This window comes from Octopus sinensis, linkage group LG18 (genome assembly GCF_006345805.1).
Source record: "Octopus sinensis linkage group LG18, ASM634580v1, whole genome shotgun sequence".
Classification (NCBI taxonomy): Eukaryota; Metazoa; Mollusca; class Cephalopoda; order Octopoda; family Octopodidae; genus Octopus; species Octopus sinensis.
In genome coordinates, this window is record NC_043014.1 from 52,726,793 (window position 1) to 52,750,656 (window position 23,864).

Genomic DNA, 23,864 nt, shown 5'->3' on the forward strand with positions numbered 1-23,864 from the left:
AACGTAAGGCCATGCTATTGAAAGTCTTTGTTGGCTTAGTTGTGTACCAGGAAAATGGTGAAGATATTAGAAGAGTCAGATATGCCATTCAGTTCTTTATTCTTTTGAAATTTAGCTGTATTAACATTATCAAGACATGTCACTGATGTTCAACTTCATCAGAGACACAGAAACCACCACAATAACAGCAGTAACTATCAGGTGGGACACTGCCAAAATGCAGCTGACACAGGAAAATGTTCTTCACAATTATGAAAAAACAAACTAAGATAGACTGCAAAGAAAATTAAAAATATTCACAATGTCATCTCTGTGTCCACTTTGGCATTTCAACTGAGGAAAACTTTCTAAATGTTTTGGAATTTCTATATCTTCATGGTTCCTGATCATAAAAATTTGACCAATTTTAGGTTGTCGATCTTCCATGATTTGTTTGGCATATTCAGTGTGGGTTAAAAACTCTGGTGATATAGTCTTTGAATGTTCTAAATAAATTCCAATATTGCAACTGTTTTCTAATATGGTACGAAGGTTTACAGTTTTATATTTTCCCAATATATAGTCACGATTACCAAATGTAACTTTTAACCCAAAGTATTTGTCTAGATTCATTCCAATGTTTTCAGCCAGTTCTTCAGAGTTTGGGGATGTTAAAATATAGATATCATAATGAAAGTTAGTTACGATGTCATTCTTTGAACATGCTAACCCCGTTTTAGCATTGGTTTCAGAGCCAAATCCAAAACAAAGCTCATAACATTTTCTGAAGAACTCTTTGCTACAGTCAGGTTCTGTTTCTGTGAAATGCTTTCCTAAATTTACATAAATTTGTTTCATTAGCTTTACATCAACTTCATGGGGCTTAACTTCTGAAAACCTAAGACAAAGAAAAGCTTTAAAATATTGCTTATTTTTACAAAGGCTTCGTAACTTTCGTGATAATTCACTTTTATCACAATCCACGAGAAGTTTATTATAAAGTTCTTTATTATCACGGAGTTCCTCTACTGACTCAATTAATTCCAACAGTTTTTCATTATACTCAATATACCCATGCTCATACACATCAGTCATAATATCCTTTATTCCCCAAATGTCTTTCAGCTTCTTCTGGAAAGGAAGAAATTCTATAGCAGATTTAATAGCAAGGAAGAACCTATCTGTTCCCTCGTCTCTAAATTCTCTTTTTAAGTCTTCATCATTTTCTTCGTCTGCTAGTATGAAATATAATCTTCCATACAAAATATGAAAACTAACGTCTCGTATTTTAATATTTGTTTTAAATTGTTCACAACACTCCTGGGCATTTTCGTATTCTTTCAAAGCCAAATATAACAAAATCAAATCGTAGAGAACAGCTGCATTTTCTGGAGAAAGTTTAAGAGCTTCTTTAAAGTGATATTCTATTTTGCCAATGAATTCATTCCTTTCCAATTCAGGAATAGTTCTAGGACATTTAATAAGTTTTCCAAGTGTATTTTCTTCCACAGAAAACTCCTTCTTTGCAGTGAAACATGTGAATTCTGGAATATGTATTTTTTGATAAGTTAATCCAAGATGATGATGAGAAAATGCTGTTGCATTTATTTCGATTGCTTTTACAAACAATTCTTTTGCTTTATTAAACTTATATAAAGTCTTATAAAATTTAGCACACTTTTCCAAAACAAAACGGTCATCAGGGGAAAAATGAAGAGCTCTTTGAACATATTTTTCACTGAATTCCTGATTCTTCAGAATATTACATTTCCTTGAAGGTCTCAATTTAAACAAAGCTAATAATGCTAACGTTTTCCCCATTAGGATCTTGTCAATACAGCGAGGAAAAGCACATCGTATTTTCTCTAAGTACTGTACTGCCTCTGTACTAATTTTGCGTTTTTTTTCTTCATCAGAGATCTTTCTTAAACAACGATACTGTAACAAAGCTACACCAAATAGACATGAATAATTGTCTGGACAAACATTAGAAGCCTCTTTGTAAAGTAGGATAGCCCTCTCATAATCATTGAATGATATTCTTCTTAAACAATAAGCAACATTCATTTTACCTTCTGCTTCTATCTGTTGGAAATCTTCTCTTTTTTCAAGATTGTTAAGATAAACCATAACCTCTTTTAACTTATTCATATTTTTATTGTACAGATGAATGAATGCAAGATTGGTTAATGCCAAGAGGTTGTCTGGATTAGTTTCTCGAACTTCATTGGCTAATCTTTCAGCTTCAATATTCTTATTTAGCTCCCACTGAACAAACACCAAGGTATTCTTGTGGTGAATCTCATCTTCTAAACCAGACACAGTATCGTTACTTAATGAATTTTCCAGTTTTTTGTAAAGAGACAACCAATGATCTTTGGTGTAGTGAAAATATTCTCCCATTAAATTCGGAAATCTCTGAATTTTTTCTCTGTACAATTCTCTACTGCTTTCGTCATGCTGAAAGAAAAACAAAATAGTGAATATGTATAAAATGTGTATTAAAAAAAGCATCACCATTATCGTTGGCAAGATTCCAGGTTACTGAGACAAGGCTAAACCCTCCAAGTTAGATAAGGCTGATGCAGTGGAAGTTCATTTGGGGTTCCAGAGTTTGATGCCTTTCAAAAAAAAATACTGTCACCAGAAATGGAATTCCAGATGATAGCAGTTTTGTGGAAGAAGGATTGGTTTAGTACTCACTAACGTCTGTGTGTGTGCATGCATGATTGCTACATGGCTCTGTATGTATGTAGGTCAGGGGGTCATTGAGTAGCGGAGTCTTGTAGAGGGTCAGCAACTATTACCATCATTTTTCATCAAACTGATGCAACACTAGAAATACTTTCAATGGGATTCCAGAAAACCTTCTCTCATGTTTAAGAGACATGTTTTCTTTTTGGTCTTTCATCCAAAAATGTTATAGCTCCTCTCCCTTCTCCTCTTGCCATTCCTCATTACACTCTTGTTTTCAGTTTTCATATAATTCAAGGCTCTCACTTTACCACTACTACTACTACTGCCACCACCACTGAGACCTCTGCTCTTCCATGCTTGTTATTTCTATCCATGCCCACCTGACTTACACATCTCTCCTCCTCCTCCTCACTTCATCATACTCTCTCTCTACAAAGAAACTTATCTATTTCTTACAATACTTACCAATCTATACATCAAAATCAAAATTTTTTCAGTGGTCCTTAAAATATTATTGTGAATTCCAAATTTACTATTTTATTACGTGGACCCCCCAAAATTCTTCTATGGACTCTCAGGGACCACATGGACCCCAGTTGAGAAGCACTACTCTAGACCATCATACAAAATCTTTACTTAGAAAGCATAGCCCCAGTCAAAGAGTCTGCCAAAGCAATGGATTAAACATAATTAGAACGAATATGAAGGATTCTCCCTGAAATTATTTTATGATCCTTCAGATTAACCATCAGTTTTTTTAGTTTCTTCAAATGTCCACCAGGAAATAGATGTCTGACCAAAAACATTGTATAGAAATGTAATGTTAAAACTAATCTACACACGTTCACTTATGTAGATACCACTTCTTCCAACTTTAAATTGTAATCGTCTTCATACATTTAGAAAGTGGGAATAAAACGATAACAACTCCCACAAAAGTCTGGGAGTTAAATGCTAAACCTTTTGTCAGTGATAGACATGACTGCAATCTTTACTGTTTGGAAATGTGGGAAATCTTAAAATCATTTAAATTAAAATCTAGTCTAGATTGGCTGCATTAAGAATCAAATGCCTACGTTTTATCTTTATAATTTCCTTATACTTTAAACCAGTTCTATAAACCAGTTTTGAGCACTATGTACATATCTATAATACTACAATATAGACTTTAATTAATATTAATAAGATTCATGGATTATATTCAAGTAGTCAAGCATATTTTAATACTATTAATACTAATAACTGATCCTATTTAAGCTACTTTCGTGCACCCTTAGTCCTGACACCAAATACTGATGATTGTAATTTGATATGATTTATAACTTAATAACTTCATTCAATTTCCTACTAATCTTAGGTGGTCTCTTTATAATGTTTGCTTTTTCCTCCCTAGTTATGCCCTTTCTAATTCTTTATAATTTGTTATAATCCTTAAAATTCATTTACCATTTTTTAACGTTTACGGTCCCCATAATTTTTCATTATTAGTGACCTGACCCATCTTCTTGCAGGATTTCAATTCAGTTGCTTTATTCTCCACAATTCTATGACAAAACTGGTTAATAGAAATGTTGGGAGGGTAACCAATGGGTCTCAATCCTCAGTGAGATTGGCAGACTGGGCGGAGGAGACTGTTACTGAGGTCCCACGGTGAGGAAGGCAGTACCAGTAGGCATTGTGGAGTGCCTAGAACATGACGACACGCTATGGAACAAAGGAGCCAAATCAAACTGGGAATTCCAGGGGAATTTCCCTGCTTTCCGTTGATGGAAAAATCCTGGCCCACATCTTTTTCAATATTCTCATCAACAACATCTCCAAGAGCGACTCGCCTGAAGCCCAGTGTGGCTTCTGCCCAGGCCACAGCACCATGGACATGGTGTTTGCTGTGCGTCAAGTTAAGGAGAAATGTATTGAACAACGGATGGATTTATACTCTGTGTTCATAGACCTGACCAAAGCTTTTTGGATCATGCTAACCAAGCATGGCTGCCCACACAAGTTCACCACACTGATAAGACTCTTTCATGGCAATATGAGCAGTGAAGTTTTTTTGCAATGGTGACCACACCAACTCTTGACATTGGGGCACGAAACAGGGCTGAGTGCTCACCCCCATCTTGTTCAATTTGTTCTTCACACAGGTCCTGCTTTACACAGTGAAAGACCTAAACCTGGGCATATACATCAAAATATCATTCAGACTGGTCTGTTTTTCCTCCTCCACTCACTCTCTGCTTGAACCAAGACACTGGAAAAGCTCATCACAGAAGCCCTATTTACAAATGACAGTGTACTTAGGGCACACAAGGAAAATCACCTGCAGACCATTGTTGATCACTTTGCAGAAGCATGAAAGCTTTTTGGACAGATCATCAGCCTTGACAAAACGGAGACCCTAGTCCAAGCAGCACCAAACACATTTCACTCCAGCCAAACACCACCATTGAGGGAGTCCAGCTTAAGTGTGTGGAGAGTTTCAGGTACCTTGGTAGCACAGTCTCAGCCGATGGATCATTGAACAGTGAAACATTATCCAGAATCCGCAATGCCAGTTAAGAAGCACTTGGAAGACTGAAAATGAAAGTCGTCCAGCAGAAAGGCATCAGACGATCGACAAAGCTCAAGATCTACAAGGCTGTAGTCATTTCTACACAATTCTATAGAGGGCAAGCATGGGCCCCCTGGCATCAGCACATCAAACAGCTGGAACAGTTTCACACAAGAGCATTCACTGGTAGGACAGTGTGACAAACCAACAAAAGTTTGTTCAACAAGCATTCAGTTAATGTTGCTGAAGGCTCAGTTATACTGGACTGACCATGTCATCAGAATGGCTGACAACTGTGTACTCAGACAGCTGTTCTACAGTGATTTCATGCAGGGCTCATACAAACCAGGAAGGCCTAAACTGAGGTACCAAGGCACCCTGAAAAGTAACCTAATTATCTTGAGACTAGCAAGAGAAAGACATCATAGGACAGTATCCAGCTCAATTCAGTCAATAGACTACTGATGTGATATCTGTGTGCTTCCAGTTTGGGATTGTGAAGTCACATGTGCTCTCATCACTGTGAACACAGACTTTGTCATCATTAGATACCTATGGACTGCCTTTCATAAATTATTTTGTTTTCCTTTCCTCTGAAATTTTGCAGAGACTTTCACTATTCCTTGCATTCTTTTTGCTAAAGTTATTTTCCCTGTGTAATAATTAGCTGGATTGGCCTTAATTAAAGTTAATAGTTTGTTAGTTCTCCAATAATTAACCAGAGCACTTTAATCATGAGGAATTAATTAAAAGAATAAGTCAAACTGGAATTTATTAACCATATCATTCTGGTGCCCTAAACAATCTCACTCAGTAAAGGACTAATTTTGTCTTTTTGAGAACATCAGCAACTGGCTTTGAAAATGTTACGAGAGGGTCAAACGTCATGCTTTTGGTACCTGATATATGTTGGGCTATAAGCCTGATGTGACCAGTACCAGCTTTTAGGAGTAATGCTGCAACATTTAATGACACCTTTAGAACTGATCTGCCATTTAGCTATTCTATAATTGACAACTTCTTTCTATTCTTCACTCGTGGAATTGACTGATTGTAGTACCATCCACTTTAAGGTAAGATCAACAACAAAAGTGTTCCATCGTGTGAGAGCTAAATATCACTTAATGTACACAGGTAAATGTACATTCTAGTTTTATATCTGTATACCAAAATACATTAAATAATACACACACACACACACACAACAACAACTTTACCCATAGAAAGAGTGGCAAAATTACTTGAGTTTATGTGAAACTGGATCAACGTGTGGTGTTGTCCCAATTTCAGCCAGCCTCCAAGTGTGCACATCTGGAAGCCATTACACAAAAGTATATGAGATGTGAATATCGATCTATTTAACCATGTGACTTCCATATGATTCTGACCATTTCTCAATCTTCTTTATTTAGTATTAATTCCAGTATTCAAGACATTACGTGTGCATGATTGCAGTAATATGTATGTTATGCATTGTACAAGAGAAATGTACATTCCCAACTGAAAGTAAAGAAAGAAAGCTAGCTCATCAGATCAGCAGAACATCATGGTTACAGCATAGTTCTATCAGCAGTTCAACTCTAAATACACACACGGAACTCATTCATTTAGAATTCTTACAAAAACTGGTATTGCAAATAGAGATGCTATAGAAACAATTCTAACTTTTAATTAGAGACAGGTAAAAGAATTGTCTCTGTCTTCTTCTTTTCATTGGTATATATATATATATATCATCATCATCATCATCATTTAGCGTCCGCTTTCCATGCTAGCATGGGTTGGACGGTTCAACTGGGGTCTGTGAAGCCAGGAGGCTGCATCAGGCCCAGTCTGATCTGGCAGTGTTTCTACGGCTGGATGCCCTTCCTAACGCCAACCACTCCGTGAGTGTGGTATATATATATATATATATATATATTGCCCTCTAAAGAAACTGTCCAACATTTGAGTCGGTGTTTGAGGTATAAGGACACAGCTGTGTGCCGGAAGCCAGCTGAAAAACATGTTTTCCTGGGGATAAAAAAAGGTAGTAATATTGTCCTAATTGGGACTGCCAATTTACGTTGACAAATAGATTTCACTCCCTCCCTCTTTCTCTCTCTCCCTCTCTCTCTCTCTCTCTCTATATATATATATATATATATATATATATATATATATATCAATATGGAACAAATAATTCCCCAGGAATTTTCACACTGGTGACTGCCATGATTCGGTGCAAAACAAATCATGATGGGTTGGGGCTCTATATCATGGTAACGTATGCTGAGGAAGGTGAGACTATAATGCCAGTCTAGAAACCAGTCCATGTGAGTTCAAATACTTGAATGCATGCTGAGATTGTCTTAGCCCGTTTGCCTTTGGATGGTTGATTTCTGTAGTTGTTATCAGCAGGTAGACATACTTAGTATGTCCTTTGATTAATTTTAATACATGTATGTATATATATATATATATATATATATATATATATATATACATATATATATATATATATATATATATATATGCATACAAATATGGAGATAAAGGTTTTCAAGCACAGAATAATGCATGAAAAGTATCGTATCCTTATATTGCAGAAAAATTTGTCAGCAGCCAGCCATGAGACTTGAACACTCATCTCTGTGATTACCAGTCAAGCACTTTATCTTTAAGCTAAGATGCCCAGTGACAAATTTTTCTGCAATTTTTAAACTTATAAACTTAGCTTTTTTATAGACGCTGCATGTGAAATTCAGATTACATTATATGTAAACAAAGTTTGCTTTATTGGAAGTGTTGAGATGTATTGAGACAGACACATATGGAGAGAAATATTTTCAAGTGCAGAATAAAGCATGAACAGTGTTAATAGCATAATATCGCTGTTCAAGCATTATTCTTAAAGGTAAAGCAAATAACTTTCACCCCTCTCTGTTCCCTTAATATAAAACTAACATTGGTTAAGGATTCCTATCATTCCTAGACAAACACTTTTCAGCCACTCACAGATACAGGAAAATATTTAATAGGCTTTCTGTGAAATTATCATATAGCCCCAACTGCAACTGTCACGACCCAGGATCCTCTCCACTTAACCAACGCTGTGCGACTAAACCTATCTTATATGAGGCAGAAGTTTCTGCAACCCGAAACAATAATACAACTGATGAGAAGACGTCTACTGGATTATGTGAAAGAATTTAGAAATCACTCATGCCAGTCATATAGCCTCCTCCTCCTCCTGACATAGGGACAAAATGAAAACTACAAAGTTCGCTAGCTACGTATGGACTTTGAAAGATATTGAAACACTTCATGTGATTAAATGGAAAGTAATCCATACTTGATGTGAAGGGATCGAATGAATGTAGACTTTGTTTGGCTGAAAGAGCACAGATCCTGTTCTGATCTAAGATCCTAACTCTCTATTGAACTCCAGGTCAGGAATTTTCACTGCTTGCATGCATATGTATAAATACATTTTAAAGAATTGGAAAATTCTGCCTATTCCTGACCGACTTGATATCTTTCCAGCCTTATCCTTTAAGGTCAAAGGAGGAGGTTTGCTCTTTTACCTTTTTACTTTTTATTTTGGACATTTTAGTTTCAGTTTTTCTCTTTTCCTTTTTCTCTCGTTTACTGTCTGTGTTTTCTATAAGCTGCCTTCTCAGTTTATTTTGCATTTCTTCTATCATTCAATTTCTTTAGTTCGTTTGTGCCTGAAGGATATGTTTGAGTTCTCTCCACATATGAAACTATTAGTAGGGTTTTAATGCATCTATTGTGACCTTTAAATAAATAATATTTATCTCTCACCAGATGAAGTACTTTTTTTTGTTGAATTTTCTTCACGGATCAGTACATTATATATATATATATATATATACGAGGGGCGTTCAATAAGTAATGCCCCTGACCCACTTGCAGTTGTTTGATCTAGCTGAAATTTTGCATGAGCACTTATTTATACCTCTATAGATTAAGTGGCGAATTACAGCTCTGAACTAATTGTGGTTTCTGATTTACAGGTGTTTGAACTGAGTCAAGTGTGAAATGGAGCCTGTTGAGTGTCGAGCAGTAATCTGGTTTTTGTATTTGAAAGGACGCACACCACGGGAGACTTTTGATGAAATGGAAGTAACTTATGGTGATGATGCCCCATCATATGACCTTGTAAAACGCTGGCATTGTGAATTCAAACATAGTCGGAACTCTGTGGAAACAGCTCCCAGATCTGGTCGCCCCCTTCTGCCGTTGATGAGACGTCTGTCCGTCAAGTTGAGGCTGCCATTTTGGAAGGCCAATGCATAACTATTCGCCAAATAGCCCATAAGGTCAAGATTAGTACCGGGTCTGTGGAAACTATCATTCATGACCATTTGCATATGCAAAAGGTGTCTGCCAGATGGATTTCCAGGTTGCTCACATCTTTCCAGAAGCAAGAATGCGTTGAGTGCTCGAGGATGAATTTGGAGATGTGCCAAGAAGATGAGTCAAAATTTTTCAAAAGACTGATCACACAGGATAAAACCTGGGTCCATCACTATGACCCATAGACCAAAGCCCAGTCAATGCAGTGAAAGCACCGTGACTCACCTCCTCCAAAGAAGGCAAGGGTGCAGCCCTCCGCTGACAAGGTTATGCTCACAGTCTTCTGGGACCAGGACGGAGTAGTGATGACAGATTTCCTGGCAAAGGGTACCACAATTACAGGAGCCTATTATGCTTCACTTTTGAGGAAATTAAGAGAAGCTATCAAAATCAAGAGGCGGAGCTAGATCAGCAAAGGCATCCTCCTCCTGCAGGACAACGCTCCGGTCCACAACTCGCGTGTCGCCAGATCAGAAGCACAGGCGTGCAGCTATGAACTCCTCCCCTTGCACCCTCTGATTTTCACCTCTTCCCAGCCATGAAGTTGATTTTGAAAGGAAAGCGTTTCCCAGATGATGCAGCCTTGATTTCTGAAGTCACGTCATGGTTGGAGGACCATGCTGGGGTCTTCTACAAAAACGGTCTCCAGAGCTGTATCAAACGATGGGAGAAATGCATAACTCTGGGTAGTTCCTATGTAGGAAAAGACTAATAACTGTGCCAAGTTTTGTTGCTCTACTGCTATGGGAAGTGGGTCAGGGGCATTACTTATTGAACGCCCCTCGTATATATATATATATATATATATATATACACATATATAATTACAACAAATATATTACATCTTGGACACAGAGTCTTCAATAACGTTTTTTGTTACTCCCCTGAATCAGAGGGTAAAATAAACCCTTATAGACCCAACGAGGCCTAACTAGGAAATGGAGAGATCCAATTTTCCAGTAAGCAGCACATGAAGTGGATGCGTTTAGAAAACACTTCTTTACAGCTAGTTAATGTGCCAGGTTTCTTATAGTCCTTAAGAATTTTGGCTCTCTCTGCAACGACCACTTCCATTAATATACAGGCCCCAGATGATTGATTAATTTCCACCTGATGTCACATGGCGTCCCTTGTTCTTTGAGGTGCCAATGACGTGACAAACCGTCTTTCTGGGACTCTGATGGTGGTTAAGAAAACATTGCTTGAACAAAGTACTAGCAGAACCAATATATTTACACACATGGGGTGTAGTACTATTCACACCCTTGGTAATATATGGCATGGGTCTGGTCATCCCATCAGTGTCAAAGATAAATATTTGGTCATCTTCTGAGGTGGCAAAACTGGGAAAGGGGGATACCTCCTCCAAGCTGCTGGTCCTGAATAGGTCATTATTTCTAGGTGTGGTGTTTGTACTGGTGGTAACATACATTGTGGGCCTCGAGTTCTGAGCGTTTTCTCACGTCTGCGACATAGATATTTTAAATTTTGTATTTATGTAGAGTCTGACGAGCTGTCCACAAGGCTTTGCTTTGTGGATGCAAAACCTTGCGTAAGTCTATGTCCAAGATATAAAATTTCTGCTGTAACAATTACTGCTCTATTCTTTAAAGTGTGCTTCTTTCTGATATATATATATATATATATATATATATATATATATATATATATATATATTTATTAACTATATAATCAATAAAAACATATATCAGAAAAGAAGCACATTCTAAAGAATGGAGCAGTAATTATGACGACAAATATTTTAATTTTAGACAAAGAGTTACCAAAGGCTGCTTATCCACAAAGCCAAAGCCTTGTGGACAGCTCATCAGACTAGACAAAGGCAAAAAACATTTAACTTTCTACGTGGCGGACGTTAAGGAAAAGCTCAGAAATCGAGATTTAAGTCTTAACATCTCAAAATGGTAATGAGGAAGGGTTGTCTCCCCTGAAGCAGAGGATTAAAAACACCCTTACAGACCCGGAAAAGCCCTTAAAGACCCGAAAACGCCCTTACAGACTCGAAAACGCCCTTACAGACTCGAAAACGCCCTTACAGACCCGAAAACACCCTTACAGACCCGAAAAGGCCCAATCAGACAAACGGGGATCTCTAATTTTCCAGTTGTTTACACTTGAAGTGGACACATTTAAAGAAAACTTATTCTAAATAAATGTGTGTAAAGTGGATGGATTCTCTTCTCTTCCTTGTTGTTGACTTTGCTTTTGTCAAGTGTCAGATATTTTTTCGTCTTCCTCGGCAATTCTAATGAGAATTTTATGACCAGCTCCGATAGTAAACTTTCGGGAACTTTATTCATTCATGTTTGTTTTTTCTTGGTTAAAGTCAGTTAGGTGCAGTTGTTTCCTTCTTGGGGAGTTTCTGTCTACTAATTACTTCGATAATCTCAACAGACCAAAGGTTTCGTGCGTTCGAATGCGCAAAGGATGTGGATTGGTTATTTTGACATTTCAAACTTTTCTATGGCACTAATCCTGTTAGAAACACACGATTATTTCTTCCCACATACTTACACGCACCACATGTCTAGACATGCAAGTGTTATGCACAAAGATGCATACAAATGCCAAATCGGCACAATTTCCAGGTAGAATATTTTATCTGTCATTGCTTCGCAGCTGTTTTGATGGCGTGTTTTATGTGTTTCTTTCTTGTTTTCATCTGCCACGCACACTTTGATATCCAAGACCGACTTTCATTCTGTTCACAGCTTCCGTCACCGACACACACACACACACACAGTCATTCACACACGTACACAGATATACATATATATATATATATATATATATATATATATATATATATATATATATATATATACACACACAAATCTGTTTTATGCTTTATATGTTTTTGTTAGTATTGTTATATTTAAAGAATTATTGAAATAAACTTGTTATACATACATATCTATACACACATACATAGCTGCCTACTTACATACATACACACGTACATATACATACCTACACACTAAACAACACAGAGTTAATATTTGTTCATGTTTGTAAATATGTTGATATACTTACAAGTAGAATTCCATCAAATTTTTCAATAATTTCCTCGATTTCTTCAGCCATTTTCTGTCTCTCTCTTTTTTTTATCCTTTAAAGCAAATTTATAAAACTAAACAAAATAGTTTTCTTTCCTTGTTGTCGACTTTTTTTCTGGTATATTTTGCCAAAAAGAAAATGTAAATTTCTATAAATGATATATTATATATAAAAATGTTCAATGCAGTTGAATGTGTCCGATCAACAAATATTTTCTAACAACACAGTGAGTGTCTCTTCCCAGAAACGAAACCCGATTGCAATATTGGATACTGTGAACGGATTCGAAAAATATAGTTGGACTGAAGAAGTGAGACAACTGAAGAATTAGTAAAAACTGTTTTAACGAAACTTAGAGAATGGCAGAAGTAAACGATGTGAAAGTGTGAAAGTGAAAGTTTTGTAGAAAAGAAAATCACTTCCGCAAAAAACAATCCGGATATCAAATGGCTAAGAGTCACTAAAATGATAGTATATCTGTAAGTCAGGTAGGGTAGCATAGTTTAGGCTCAACTGAAGTCCGAATACTTAGGCAGCAGCTTAACACTACCGTCTCGTACCTGGCTGCATGGCATTTATTGTGGTCAGGCCTCACTACGGTTGCAGGTGTAACATTCTAGTTTAACGGTAAGCACTTTGATCATAAATGCATGTAATGTAGACAGGTTTAAATAAATTTGTACTTTTCTCATAACACACACACACACACATGTATGTATATTGCTTCAAGCTTCTGTTTTTTGTAGGCCAGCCCAACCTCCTTTCGGTTACATGCGACAGTTGTATTCTCAGAGTATCTACACAGTAGTTCTTCTCCAACACTGAAGGTGTTGCTCTTATTTTTGAGTATGTGATGGAATGTACACATTTCTTTCTTTACAGTTCAGCAGATGTTGTCTGAGTGATAGAATGCCATGTTCAACGGCCGCCTCGACTGACCTTATGCTCTATTGCTATCACTTTGTTTCGCAAATGTATTTATGTATAGTGGTATATATGGATCCTTGCCCGGATTGGCCTCACCAGCCACCTCCGGTCTCATAGCGGCAGTTCCACCAGATGATGTCAGTGGTCATCTTCGAACCCGAAGGACGAACATTATTATTATTATTATATATGGATGTATGTGTTTAAGTATGTATGCATGTATATATGTCATTATTCAGTTTTATTTTAAGATTTCTTGCCAACAGAGAAACAGCCAGTTTCTAAACTAGATCCAACGCTCTTTCATTAGAATTTCAACATCAACAAGATATTTGTGTGTGTGTGTGTGTGTGTGTGTGTGTGTGTGTGCAAATTTCTGTGTCTCTTTTTATGTTTGTTGCCTCAAACATTTACTTGCATATCTAGACATGCTCATATATATTGGGTCATTCGATAAATAATGCAGTTTTTTTCCAATTGCTTGAGCTAAAAGTTGGATGGAGATAGGATAAACTACTTGCATCAACTTGCTGTAAAAGCAGGTAGTGATTTTACCTTGAATTTATTCTTAGTGCAAGTTTTGAGGAGTGCAATTCGATTAAAGAAGGTTAAAGAAGGTCTTCACCCATGGAAGGTTTTGTTATCTGTTTGGTGGGATATGAAAGGTTTAGTCCACTTTAAACTTTTAAATCCAAACCAAATGATAACAAAGGAAATCTACTGGGAGCAGCTTGAGTGGACTCAATTCAGTGCAAGAAGAAAAACAACCATCTTTGGTTTCAAGATGAAAGGTGTTCTTCCATTGGGATAATTCTTGGCCACATACAGTGAGGATGATATTTCATAGGCTGGAGCAGTTTGAATGGGAACCAATGTTCCACCCACCATATTCGCCAGACATTGTCCCATCTGATTATCATTTATTCTGCAGTCTTCAAAATCATTTGGACAGAAAAATGTGTATTCTGTAGACAAGATCAGAACAGTACTAGAGGAGTATTTTTCAGCACTGACAAAGTGAATTTCTGGACAGGGGCCTTGCAAGTCTACTAGATAGATGGAAGAGCATTGTAGAAAATGAAGGAGAGTATATTTTAGATTAAACAAAAGAACTTTGTTTATCTTAATTTTGAAAAATAAAAGAAGTATTTAAAAAATGCCTTATTTATGGAATGACCCAATACCTAAACGATAAACTTCTAGAAAGTTTTACAGATTTTTAGTTTCAGTGATGGCTTAGATCTGTACTTTCTCCTTTCTGGTTTTGAGAAGCCTAATTTCTTGAGATTGTTATTTTGGTAGTGTGTTACATATCTCAGTGCTCCATTAATTACATATATAAACCTGAGCTTGTAATCTGGATAGAGTAACTGCTGATTTCTCAATAGTTTACCATAGGTATTCTCGTTTTTCACTGATCTTCAGCTTTATGTTAACATCCTCAGGGCAGCTAATTTCCACAAATGTACAGAGTTTCTCTTCTCTATCCCAAATCATTATATCAGGTCTATTGTGTTTATATTCTATTAAGTTTTCACTAGGACATGTATGTATAGCACCTTCACATTTGTTTTGAAGAACTATGAGGGAATACCAACTCTCTTCATTATATTTATGTAACATATGATTTGAAGCCTTCCATAACTGTTTGTCCATCATTTACCTTTATTATATGTACACACATACACTCAGGTACATACATACACTTACATGCACACACACACACACACACACATGCATACATACATATATACTCTCAAGGAGAGAGAGTATTCTCTATGAAAGTAAGTAAAAAAATCCACCAGATATGGTACTAAAAGTTGTTAAGGAAATTGGAGAGGTGCATTTAGAGCAGCGTAATGAAGCCATAGTCTGGCAGATTAATTCTGCCAGTCTCTATGCCTTGCCTACTATTGCAAAATAGTACATGAATGACTTTAAAATAGTGAACAAAACCAAAACAACGAAGAAAGTGCCGCCATGAGTTCTGAAGACAGAGAGATAGTAGTTGATTTACGGAAGAGCGTCAGCCATGTGATGATGCTTCTTGCGTGCAAACAAGCAAATCACTATACAGCTCACCAACAAAAAGTGAAGAAGGAAATACAAGCTTAAAGTTGTTAGAATCAGAAGATTCCGACATCAGAAGAGAATAACCAAGAAAAAAATGATAAACAAAGAATTTAAACAGAACAGGTAGCAGTATAGAGATGAGAGGAGAAGCAGTGAACATCACAGAAGCTCCTTCACGAGAAGACATGGACACCTTCTGAAGGAACATCTGGAGTGTAGAGAAGGAATTTAACCGTTCTGTATTTGGAAGGAATTCAAAGAAGTTATTGTTCCTGCATTACACCCAGGACACACAGCATTGATAGTGATACCCTTGTAGCTGTGATCCAGTTTCTGTGAGCATAGTCAAAGCTATAGCTGACCTGACTTCATCGTGGACCACCATCTTGAAGGATGGTGGTTCATGATGCAAGGAGTAGTTGTATTATCACTGATAGAATCCAGTATTGCAGAGGTGTATTCCAAAGGGACAGCCTTTCTGTGATGTTGTTTATACTTTCTGTAAACCCCTGGTCATTCATGTTAAGGAAGTCTGAAGGTTATCTCACCGGTTCACAAAGAAACAGAAAGACCAAAATTACAAACGGTTTCTTTGTGGATGACTTGAAACTATCTGCAAAAATTATGCATGAGATGAAAAGAGCCTTATCCAGGTTACAACATTTTCAAAGGATAGAGGTTGAAGTTTGGTCAGAATAATTTTTGCTATATGGTTGTGAAAAGGGGGAAAAGAGTAAACCAGGCTAACAACACCATCAATGACTTAACTGTTTCCCCTGTATCTGACGAGGAATGTTACAGGTACATTGCGGTGGATGAAAACATATCTTACAATGGCACCTGAAACAAGACACATGTCACTAAAGAATATTACAGCCAGATAAGGAAAATATGGACCTTGGAACTCTCTGCATTCAATAAAACTGGCCCACAATGTGTTTGCAGTGCCAGGTGGAATACCAGCATTTGGGCTACTTGATTGGACACTTGATGAGATTCAAGCCATTCCTGTGAAAATACAGAAGATACAAACCAGCACACATAACTTCCACATCAACAGCAACATAGACTGCCTCTACCTAAACTGAAAACAAGGTAGCAAAGACTTAACATCGAACCAGACTGGCTTTGAATGTTCTATCATATCCCTTTGGCAACATCTTTTAACCATCAAGTGTCGAAGTGCATCCCTTGACCAAGTTCGCATATATAAGGCTGATAACATCACAAGATTTGTAAAGCAGCTCCTTGAGCAGCATTCCTTGTCTGATAACCTTAAATATATAGCCAAAAGAGTTGCACGACATATCATCAGATGAGAGGATGAGCATATATCAGCAGAACATACATGGATATTTTTGAAGAAAGCTCTGAGATGATAATAATATTGATCATCAAAACAGTCTATCATAGAGCAACAACTGGATTACTACTCCCACCTTGAAAGGTATGCATTAGCAGTCCAGGAAGAGGAAATATCAACCAAATACCTGATGCACAAAATGGACAGAGACATGGGGAAAGCAGCAAAATGTGACAACCGAAGCAAACCTTGTGGAGTTAACACCAAAGATATCACCCACGTCATAAGCAGTTGTCTGAAAATGTCTTCACAGTATTATCTTCCAATGAGAAATGGTGTGGCTAAGACACTGTATAATGAGATCCATCTTCAGGATAACCCTGAAGCCAAAGAAATAAGAACCCACATTACAGTGGAAGCAATAGCCACTCATAATGAGGAGTGCTGGTAGAATGTCCTAGTGGAAACCTCAATAAAATGTGAACATAATAGACCTGACATAAGGATATGGGATAGAGAAGACAAACCGTGTACAGTTGGGGAAATCAGCTGCCCAGTGGATGTTAGCATAAAGATTAGTGAAAAAGAAACTGTTGGGGAGTTAGTTACTCTACCCAAATTACAAGTTCAGGCTTAAACCTGTATTTATTGGGGCACTGGAATAAGTAACACACTGCCTAACTACCAATCCTGAGAAATTAGGCTTCTCAAAACTAGAAAGGAGAAAACCATCCCTCGAACTATAGAAATCTGTAAATCTTTCCAGAAGTTTAGCATTGAAGTCTATATGAACATGTCTAGACATGCAACTATATGCATGAGAATATGTACTTAAAGCAAAACATACAAATCTACATATATGTATATATATATATATATATATATACATACATGCATGCATGCAAGCATACATACATAAATACATATCCTGTTGATATTGTTGAAAGTCCAATGAAGGAGCCCTGGATCTTTCGGCATGAAATCTTGAAAAAATAAAACTAAATAACGGCATACATATATACATACGTACAGTGTGGCTCTCAACACACAGATGAGGATGACCATCACTGAGAAATTATCTTGTCCTAGATGCTTCAGTCAATGTCTATCAGCTTGAAATGCTACTGTTACCATCACTGTAGCCGCTATTATTGTTGTCATTGCTGTTATCAGCTGTACTGCTGCTCTTTAGGCTGTTACTCTGGCTACCAGTGGCAGTTACTACCTCAGCCTCATATACGACCACCACATCGATCCCCACCCCACCCCACCCCACTGGGTAGTCATTGTACACCCTACATGAACAACCTGCAGCTTACGGATGCTCACTAAAATTTTCTTAATGTTGGGCGTGCACGTAGTCTCTCTAATGCTTTGACGGCCTAACCTTCAGCAAACTCGAATGCTTGATCAAGGTCAGACTCTCTCCAGAATCCCACAACCAGGCCGCTTTGCTCAAATTGCTTGGGGGTCTAGGTCTGCACAAGTGCTTGTCTCTATCTCTTCTCTGTTTTCTTTCCTCCACCCACATTTGATCCCCTTTAGTAAGCAACATACTCTCCTCTCTAACATGGACTAGTTCCTACAGGGAGATGGATAAAGCTTTGTTGCAATGGAGAGAATTAGGTTTCTCAGTTCTTGTTACAGTTGATGATAGACAGAAACAGAGAGTATGGCGCAACCTGCACTCGGGTGCTACTTTTTAAACTCTCTCCTTGATCAATCTAATCAATTTTCAAGGTGTCACCTACTTTCTGCTACTGCAAAATTTCCAGGGGACTTGATTGATGCTCTGTCTGTGGCCAACATTGGAGATCTATCCAGTCTAGATGAGCTCCACATCTCCATCACACTCAGAATGGGAGCTGCTGTCTGTAGGGGACAGAGATGTCATTGTGGTAGGTTCCTCAATTTCACAAGTCTTCACAGTCTGTCTTGCCATGTAAATGCTGGCCATTTTGCACATCACACCATGCTAAACTTAATCATTCAGTGGGTCCTAGCTTGGGTTACTATCCCATTAGTTCTAGAGCTGGCTGGATTATCCAGAAGTGATGAGAAAAGTCCAAATGGTCTTACTCTCTGTCCCTGGGTAAAATGTAGGTGTCTCAATTGGGACGCCATAGTCTGACTCCTTTGCTTCCTCCCACATCCTGGATGCTGCAGTAAATGGGACGATCACTGCTTCCATAGCTGAATGGAAGAAAATCCTTAAGTGTAGCGACCTATCGGTGAACTGTCTCTTCCAGCTTGTAGTGTTGGAGACATTTGGAGGGTCTGGGCTGCTAATGGCAAAGTTCTTGTCATCGTTCGCAGCTTGCCTTACCAAGGTATCAGATGATGCCTGTGAGGGTGCTTGGCTGTTCCAACGCCTTATCCTCGCCATCGCCTGTGGTAATGCTGCAAGTATGTTGGCTCGCTTCAATAGGTTCCTTTGAACCTTGTGGTGTGAGACCAATTGAAGCACTTGGCATTGCATTGGTGTTTTTCTTCTTGTTTTCTCTCTTTTTTGTTTTTCTTTTGTAAAATATATTCCTTTTCACTGAATTATTGCAAAAGTGTAACAAACAGAATATATATATTTCCAGATATTTCTTCCTTTCTATTGATATGTATATAGACCTGCTTTTTCAAGTCCCTGGATATGTGTTATTTATTTATAAGCAATTAAACTGAAGTTGCATTAACTAAACAAAACGTCTGCATCTGGGTGACTGTGTGAAGTGTTTGTCCACCAATGTAAGGAATATTCTTCTCACACAGGTTTTAACATTTAGAGACAAGGGTAGGGGTGCCAGGGCCTGGCATATAGATGTGTTCCTGAAACCCACTGGAAGCTAGAGCGTTTTTGTATTATGGGGCTGCAGCATCGAAAATCTCTTGACTTGAGGACAAATTCGAGATTCCCTTGCCAACATCCTTCACTAGGTTGTTGAACACGATAGGCAGGTGACAGGAGTTTGTTTTAATGGAGCACAGCATCTCATTTGTTTTATGGTAGGGTTTGTAAGAACAGGAGCTCAGATCTAATGTAGCGTCTAAAAAGTTTACAATGGTGAGTTTGGTCTCTAGTGTTATCTTGAGCCCCATGGAGCTAAGGGTGCTAGTTAGGTCCTTCCTAATCCTATCAAGAGTATGCCCATTAGCTCCTCTAGAGCATCATCTCTATAGAGACCAAAGAGAATGGATAGGAAGCTTTTCTTTAAGGTGTCTAAAATATATAGCCCTATAATGTTGCATATGTCCACGCTGTCATAGGCTCCCATCACTACATCAAAAGAGTCCCCTGAATCAATTTTTTAAACAGCTGTGCTTCTCTGGCCTGCATAACTGCACCAATGTCCCTATCATTAATGTCAATGAAGCCCTTAGCAAAAGTAAATACCTTTACCAGCCGCCTTTTCAATATAGACAAGTAAAAATTGACTGTATCGAATTGGGTGAACCTTGCCCTGCCTCTAGCCTGGTTGGTTTTATCCCATGAAATTACTTCATTGGTGCTCCGCCATAAGGAGAGATTGGAAGCCCCACCTTGTGTGATCGTTGAGTTTTCTTAGTATGTGTTTGCACACCAGACCAACCTCTAATTTGGCTGGGTTGATCAGGTGGCACTTGCTGTGAGAGACAAAGTCTGGTTTATGGTGTATAATAGAGATAAAAGCATTCTTCTTGGTTTTAACTTTCTACCATGTCAGCTGTACCCAGATTGTTAGCTGTTTGGCTTCACTGTTAATGCTGTTGTATGTGTGTGTGTGTGTGTGGCTTCCCCCCCACACACACACCAAGATCCTTATCCAGAAAGTTATCTCTTTTTTATATGCAGGCTTATATGGGAAACAAACCACTTTTATAAACAAAAAAATCAAATTAAGGGAGAAGGAACTAAAGTATAAGGAATAACTACCTGAAACGGGAAATGAAATCTCGTATATTTCACCAGAAAACCCCCATCTAAATGGCTTTGACTTAATATATACATATATATAACCACACATACACATACATGTGTATGTGTGTGCGTGTGTGTGTGTGTGTGTGTGTACTCCTTTTCTCTTAATTTTTAGTTTAATTGTCACCAGTGACAAGGGTAGTAAAGAAAAGGAAATTGTTGTCGTCTCTTGTGTAAATGGTCATCGTTTGTATCATCAGAATGTTTAACAAATTTTGAAGGTTCCAGATATCGCAGTCTTTTGAAGCTTATGAATTAAGGAGCCATGTTCCTCCTTCACGAATCCAAGTGATACTTTGGTCCAGTCTGGTTGCGATATAACCTGGAGCACCGACAATAACAGGTACGAAGTTAAACGTGTATCTTGGATACCAGATTTCCAAACTTCACATCAACGATCCATATGAATCCTTTTCTTGTATTTTTCTTACCACATGTAAGGAATGGTATGGAAGCAGTCGGCTCGTTAACCGTGTATAACTTTTCTCAACTTCAGTAAGCACTGACAACAGAGTATATACAAATGGGGCATTAAACTAGTTAAGACTAACGACAATCCTCGGGTCTAATCTCAAAGGTGTCTAATATACCAAATTTGAACATTTTCACTTAATTTTAAAATTTCAAAAAGTGAAGGGAAACAGAAAAGGTCCAAGCCGGGTTTTTCTTTTTTTCAAATAAATTCACGAGCGAAATACGTGGGCAGAACTAATATACATTCAAATAAAAACAGCATTTGTCTGTCACCTACTTTTACTTTTTCTTATTTTAAATATTTGTCATGTTTAACAAAAGGCACCAATCTTCCATTGTTACGTTGTATCACAAACACATTACTTACGTAAAATAGTTTAAACACTTTCTACGTATTTCCTCTTCAATAACTATGAACCACTTTCTTTATATTATGTACTAAGTTATATTACAGAAGATCTCTAACCACCAAGCTCCTTGCTTCATGTTATTGCATTCAATTATTTCCATGAAGACATTTAATCACTAACGATGCTGGCGATGTAAAAAATATATGAAAACTGAAATATATTAATATTTGGTCCCTCTTGTCTTCACATGCAGCCAGCCAAACTACTGGGAAATTCCAACGAAGTGTTAATTATCAAAGCCCGCACACTTAACCTCCATTCATGCACATATAACTAATTGAAGTACGTGTAGTGTACATTTGTAACGAGTTTTGACATGGTCAGTTACTGTAGCAGTTCAATACTGTTTAGAACGAACAAATAATACTTTTTAAATGTACCAGTTTCACTTTCTCAAACTAACAAGTGTGGACGGGTCAATAGCTTCTGTGCTCCCACTGCAGTAGGCATCCGTTGATTTCAAGGGACCACGGATGTGTGCCTGAGAATTTGTGTTAGCTGTTGATAGTGGTGCCACATCTGCTGTGGTGGCTGTACAGGCTTACATGCGAGTGGCAGTCACACAGACAATGGCTGCATTCGAAGAAGCCCTCTGCCATCACTATTGATCCGTTGTGGTAAGTTCCAGGTTCTCTTCCCCTCACTTCATTCTCTTTTTGCAGTTTTTGGCTCCAGTATGGGCAGTCATTTGCAACCTCCTCCCATTTCTGGATGTCCACATCTATTAACTTCATCTCTCTCTCTCTTGCTGATGTCCTTGTCCGAAGAAAAGCTAGTTTTGTGTGTGTGTGTGCGCGCTTTGTGTTATCTATTAACTAATATCAGTGTAGTCCTTCGTTATTTGAAGTTGAGAATAAACCCCTAATTTATTGATAATTCAAATGTTTTATTACTAAAGATGGAATGGATACAGTTAGTTTACCAAATCAAAACCATTTTTTGCACATTTTTAAATTCCTGATTTCAAGGCAGATGACTCATATGGCACAGTATCGTTTCTAACTCATTTGTTCTGTGGCACATCCTTAATGCCACAGCAGAGATGATGGATGGAGTTACTGCAACAGTAAATAAATGAAGTGAAACACTGAAATATTTTGTAGAATCTGCTAGATTGTATTTTCCAATCTGTGGCTTTTGAGACATTCTAGGGTCTGCGGATAACAGACAAGGTCTTTGACTTTGTTAGTGACCTACTTCAAACATCAGATGGTGTTTGGGAAGTCACCTGGTTGTTTCTAGCATGTGTTATATTTGAGTGGGGTGTCTGTATACCCCTGGTTATTCACTGATTTCTTTTCTCTTTCTCATTCTTCTTACTATTTGCTTTTGTCAGTTATGTTCTTTTCCACTGGAGGAAAGTCGTCATCATTTAACACCTGTTTTCCATACTGGCATGGGTTAAACGGTTAGACAGGAACTGCTAACACCAACCACTTTGTAGAGTGTAGTGGGTGCTTTTGTTATTGCACCGGTAACCGCGAGGCCACTATCTAACTTGCAAAATTGGTTAAGTGTACCCCTAATTCATGTTGTAGACATACAGGCAATCCTCAACATTGTTTCATTATAACATTCATGTGAAGTAATATAGAATAGTGTGAAATATAAATCCACCTAGGGTACCTAAAGTACATACCACAAAAATGAACTGTTGTTTACTATAATTTTTCCTTTCTTTTGGAACTTGTTTTCAATTCAGTAAAATAGAAAGAAATATATAAACGAGATTGAACAACAATACAAATCATTTTCTTTTTTTGTTTAGTTTTGTTTATCAATATTTAGCAAACAACATCAACATATTCATCATATACACAGGTTGGCTGCCTTGAAACCAGCAGGCAGTGGTACCTACATGGTATCAGATTAAGGGCTTTATCAAAGGACACAGTATTTCAGTTTGAATACACTTAACACACCACATCTTCACTTCAAAATATTCCCTGTAAATCAATACAAATTGGTTAATGGAGAAAGAATAAACATTAATTGAAATATCCTGTGAAATTTTAAAGGCTTTTGCACAAAAATTACGTCACTGCTACTTGCAAAGAACTG

The 23,864-nt window shown here is 37.6% G+C and overlaps 1 protein-coding gene across 3 annotated transcripts; it reads right to left on the minus strand.

Annotated features, from left to right (window-relative positions):
* Positions 1-7: 7 nt before the first annotated feature.
* On the minus strand, positions 8-13,092 carry LOC115221491. Of its 3 annotated transcripts, XM_036511060.1 has the most exons (3): positions 12,644-13,092; positions 238-2,439; positions 8-166 (listed from the first exon to the last, which is right to left on the minus strand). In XM_036511060.1, exons 1-2 carry the CDS (start codon positions 12,692-12,694, stop codon positions 265-267), a joined length of 2,226 nt encoding a protein of 741 aa, XP_036366953.1. In that variant the 5' UTR covers positions 12,695-13,092; the 3' UTR covers positions 8-166; positions 238-264. The 3 variants fall into 3 exon arrangements, with proteins under 3 accessions (XP_036366953.1, XP_029647545.1, XP_029647546.1); XM_029791685.2 differs by having other exon boundaries at positions 8-2,439; XM_029791686.2 differs by lacking the exon at positions 12,644-13,092 and adding an exon at positions 6,469-6,486 and having other exon boundaries at positions 8-2,439.
* Between the last annotated feature and the right edge of the window lie 10,772 nt (positions 13,093-23,864).

Bases quoted from the DNA above. Each gene is read 5' to 3' on its own strand.
- LOC115221491 (XM_036511060.1), bottom strand. From the start codon at position 12,694: ATGGCTGAAGAAATCGAGGAAATTATTGAAAAATTTGATGGAATTCTA. The intron at 2,440-12,643 runs GTAAGTATATCA...TTTTTCTTTCAG, and splicing joins AATTTGATGGAATTCTACTT to CATGACGAAAGCAGTAGAGA.